The sequence below is a fragment of the Globicephala melas genome, chromosome 19 (assembly GCF_963455315.2).
Source record: "Globicephala melas chromosome 19, mGloMel1.2, whole genome shotgun sequence".
NCBI classification, from domain to species: Eukaryota; Metazoa; Chordata; class Mammalia; order Artiodactyla; family Delphinidae; genus Globicephala; species Globicephala melas.
Window position 1 is genome coordinate 199,762 of NC_083332.1, and position 4,897 is coordinate 204,658.

General features: G+C 57.9%; 1 protein-coding gene across 1 annotated transcript; it reads left to right on the forward strand.

Moving 5' to 3' along the window:
- The first annotated feature begins 2,831 nt into the window (after positions 1-2,831).
- On the forward strand, positions 2,832-4,596 carry ZNF837 (zinc finger protein 837). The gene is given in 4 exon segments (XM_070044332.1): positions 2,832-2,844; positions 3,366-3,897; positions 3,899-3,944; positions 3,946-4,596. Coding segments are annotated over 4 exon segments (1,242 nt in total).
- The last annotated feature ends 301 nt before the right edge of the window (positions 4,597-4,897 follow it).

Here is a 4,897-nt window from a genome sequence, read left to right on the forward strand (position 1 = left end):
TCTAGGTCTTTGTTAAACATTTCTTGCATCTTCTTGATCTTTGCCTCCATTCTTTTTCGGAGGTTCTGGATCATCTTCACTATCATTATTCTGAATTCTTTTTCTGGAAGGTTGCCTATCTCCACCTCATTTACTTGTTTTTCTGGGGTTTTATCTTGTTCCTTCATCTGGTACAAAGTCCTCTGCCTTTTCATTTTGTCTATCTTTCTGTGAATGTCCTTCCTGTCATCCTTGTTTCTTTTTTTTTTTTTTTTTCTTTTGCGGTACACGAGCCTCTCACTGTTGTGGCCTCTCCCGTTGCGGAGCACAGGCTCCAGACGCACAGGCTCAGTGGCCATGGCTCACGGGCCTAGCCGCTCCGTGGCATGTGGGATCTTCCCGGACCAGGGCACGAACCCATGTCCCCTGCATTGGCAGGTGGACTCTCAACCACTGCACCACCAGGGAAGCCCTCTTTTTTAATTTACTTTTTATTTTATTTTTTTGGCTGCCTTGGGTCTTTGTTGCTGTGTATGGGCTTTCTCTAGTTGCAGCTAGTGGGGGCTAGTCTTCATTGCGGTGTGTGGGCTTCTCATTGTGGTGGCTTCTCTTTCTTGTGGAATGCGGGCTCCAAGCATGCAGGCTTCAGTAGTTGTGGCTCGCGGGCTCTAGAGCACAGGCTCAGTAGTTGTAGTGCATGGGCCCTACAGTGCAGGCTCAGTAGTTGTGGTGCACGGGCCCTAGAGTGCAGGCTCTGTAGTTGTGGCACACAGGCTTTGTTGCTCCACGGCATGTGGGATCTTCCTGGACCAGGGATCGAACCCGTGTCCCCTGCATTGGCAGGCAGATTCTTAACCACTGTGCCACCAGGGAAGTCCATCCTTGTTTCTTTGGAGAATGCCCCAGAGCAGTTACTTGCTGAACACAGGACCAGACAAGACACCCCTACCTTGGGCCCTCAGCTTCCCGGGCTCCAGCAAGCGGCCCCCTGACGAGCAGAGCAGTGGCACCGGCCAGTGAGATGGCCCCTCACCATCTGCGGGACGTGCCTTCCTCTGCATTTTCACCTTTAACCAATTCAGTGTGTCCAATTTCCACTCAAAACATTTCCCCCCAGAGCGCAGACCATTGATGCACCTCTGCTGTTGTGGTTGAGATATCCAAGGCAAAACAACCCACCAGTGATGGCTGGCAGCAGAATCCTGAAAGGAACCCACATCCAGCCATTCTGATGTGTCCTTGGCTGAAAATGTGTAGCGTCCTGTTTAAATGCGTCCTGATTGCTTTCAGTTCCTGGGCAACTGCTTGTTATAAATTTGCAAAACTGATGGGAAGCAACAGTGGGTTGAAGGAGAAGGTTGGAACAAGCAATTTCCCTAAATAAACTCGGAGTTCTGGAATGTTTGATACAGGAATATCTGCCTTCCACACAGCAAAAGGAGGCGAGCCTGAGCCCTGGTGCTCAGTGAGATGGTGATTTACAGTGGTCACACATTCATAACGCAGAGGCTGCACTGGACAGATCTGTCTTTGTTCTGGAAGGAACAAGAACCTAGAGAAAATTCTCATCCTTACCCATGGGCTCTTTAATAGGTCAGTTTTCTGGTCATCAGTGACTGTCACTGGCCAGGAACCTGATTGACATGCATGTCCTCTTCTTCCCCTTCTTTCCATCTTCCTCCCCACCGGGTGAGCCTTTTCCTCCGTCCTGCCCCTCCTCGCGGAGTGCAGCTGCATGTTGCAGCCACGTCCCACCTAGCAAGCCCCTCCGCAGATGGGATGGTTCTGAGTATCTGTCAAGATTCCAGGATAAGTATTTATAGTTTTGTTTCACCGAAATGGCATCTTGATGCATTTACTGTTTTTCCCCAGTAAATCATATAAAAAGCTCAGAAAAGGCCACTGTGTAGGCAGAATAATGCTCCCCGCTTCTCCAAAAGATATGCACGTCCTAGTACCCAGAACTTGGGAATTTACTTCATGTGGCAAAAAGGACTATGAAGTGTGATTAAGGATCTTGATATGTGAGATTCGTGGTGGGCCCAAGGTGTCTTTGTACAAGAAAAGGCAGGAGGGTCAGAGTGTATATGCAGGATATATGATGACATACACAGAAAGTGATGTTTCACTGCTGGCTTTGAAGATGGAAGACAGGGTCACAAGACAGGGAAGGAGGTGGTGTCTAGAAGCTGGATAAGGCAAGCAAACCGAGCCTTAGAGCCTCCAGAAGGAAGCAATGCTGCCGAAACCTTGATTGAGGAGTTCTGACCTCCAGAACTGAGATAACAAATTTGCATGGCTTTAAGCCACTAAACTTGTGGTAATTTGTTACAGCAGCAGCAGCAGTAGGAAACCAACAATGGCCACAGATGAATTTGGAAATAGTAATTGCAGACATCAGCCCCTTTCTGGTGTTGGCTGTCACTGGAATGAGCAGGGCCCCCTTGCTCAGCTGTTTATATTTACAGTTATCATACCCATTTTGTAGATGAGGCTGGCAGTCCTGAGAACCAAGCTTGCCTGGTAGAAGTGGAGAGGGGCACACTGGGCCTCCAGCCCTGCTGCCAGGTGAGTCGCATCTCACACCTTACAGAAGAGCTAGCTAATGGCAGGTGGACAGAGCTGGGCCAGGCCAAGGCAGGGAGCCATCAGGGCATGGCTCCGGGGGCCTGGTAGTCAGAGTGGAGGAGGGAAACTGGGGAGTGGGCAGCTGAGCAACTGGGGTGTCCCTGTGGCTTGAGGGAGGGGCCACTGAGGTCCCAAGCCAGGGGTGAAAGTACTCCAGCAGTGGCAAGGAGGAGGGAGGGTGCCGGGGAGCAGAGAGAGGCAGGGAAGCAGGTCTCTGGAGTGTCATGGGTCCTGAGAGTAGGGACAGGAGGCTCCAGTGTTCTCATGGCCGGGTGTCATTCCTCCTGCCCCTTTCCCTGGATTGCCGAGTGGGGGCCACTCAGTAGGCATCCATCCTGGGGTCAGCATTCTTAGGGATCTGCAAACCTTCATTCTCTTCTGCTCTTCCAGATCCCACAGCCTGGACACCGTGTTGTGGGCTGGCCTTGGGATGCAGCCTTGGGCCCAGAGCTCTCGGCAGGAAGGCAGCCCCAAGGTAGATCCCCAGGGAGCCCACAGGGGCCAGGCAGAGAGGCACAAGACAGAGCTGAGGCCCCTGGAGGAGGACCCAGCCGAAGGACACCCCTCTCGGGGTAGACCTGCGTGGAGGGAACGTGGTCAGCAGGACAACTCCCCTGGGTGTGAGCCCCACTGCAGGGACTGTCAGTGCAGGAGCTGGACGCCTGGTGCAAGAGTCACGTGACCCCACCTCCCCTCCAGACCCTGACCTGGTCATCCCCAGGGGCCGCATGCCAGGCAGGGCCTCTGTCCGTGCCCAGCGGGTGCCAGGGCCTCCAGCCAGAACTCCTTCCTGGTGCAGCATCCCAGGACACCCCCTGGGAAGAAGACCCCTGCGTGTGACCACCGTGGGGTCCAGGTGCTGCATTGGAGCTGCCCCCGCACTGCGCTGTTCAAGGTCCACTCGGACTGCCGCCTGCGCGCACATCCCTGTCCCAGGACCCTGCCGCCGGCCTCTCTCCAGCCGAGTCCCTTCGTGGAGCTTCCTGCCGCGGGCCGGCACAGCGAGGCTTGTACCCGGATGTCCTCGCTGGCCCTGCAGGAGCTGATGCAGGCGGCAGAGGAGCCCCTTCCGTGCGCCCGGTGCGGAAAGCGCTTGAGCCCCAACGAGCAGCAGCGGATGGACGAGGGCCCTCGGATGTGTCCTAGGTGCGACCAGGCCTTGGGTCCTCTCCCCCGTGAGCCCGGCCGCCCGGTTCAGCAGCTGTACGCCAGCGTCGAGTGCGGCAAGGCCTTCACGTGCACCTCAAGACTGCTGCAGCCTGAGGGCATCCACACGGGTGAGCGGCCCTATGTGCACCGACTGCGGCCAGGCCTTCATGCGCTGCTCCGGCCTCCAGGGGCCACCAGAATACGCACTCGGCCGAGCACCGCAACTGCGCCACGGCCCTGGCTCCGCGGGCCTTCCGGCCGAGGTGCTCGCCACGCGGGGAGAAGCCCCATGAGTGCGCCGAGCGTACCAAGGCATTCGGCCTGCTCTCGCACCTGGCGGAGCACCGGTGGCGTGTGCACACCGGCGAGAAGCCCTACGCCTGCTCAGAGTGCAGCCAAGCCTTCAACCAGCGCTCGAACCTGAGCCGGCACTGGCGCACGCACAGCAGCGCCAGGCCCTACGCGTGCCGGCTGTGCGACAAGGCCTTCAAGGGCCGCTCCGGCCTGGTGCAGCACCGGCTTGCACACACCGGTGAGCAGACCTACGGCTGTCCCAAGTGCGGGAAGACCTTCCGGGGCTGCTCCGAGCTGCACCAGCACGAGCGCCTGCACTCGGGGGAGAAGCCCTGCATCTGTGCGGACTGCGGCCAGGCCTTCGTGCGCAACTGCAGCCTCCCGCGCCCAGCGCGCGCACACACCGGCGAGTAGCCCTACGCGTGCGGCCGCTGCGGCCGCGCCTTCAGCCAGCGATCCAACCTCCACGAGCACCAGCAGCGGCCCGCGGGCGGCGCGTTAAACCTCGCCTCGCGCACACGGCGTCCACAGGCGTCCCTCACCTGAAGCTTCCTAGGGGACTTCAGTAGCCCTCGGTCGCCTTGGGGGTGTCTGCACACCCTCTGGCGTAGCTGGGCCCCCCCTCCTCTCTTAGATCTGGCGAGGCCTCCGCCTCTGACCTCCCTGGCCTCGGGAGTGGGCCCCTGCGCATCTCGTGCACCTACCCGAGGCCGCTGGCCGGGGGCTTCTGGGGCTGGGACTCTGCCTGCCCACCGCCCGGCGGTTCAGTGGTCGCTGTGGAGAGGGCTCTGTTGGGGGAGGGGCGGGATTCCCTGGCAACTTTGGGCTGGTCTGTGATTGGCAGGTG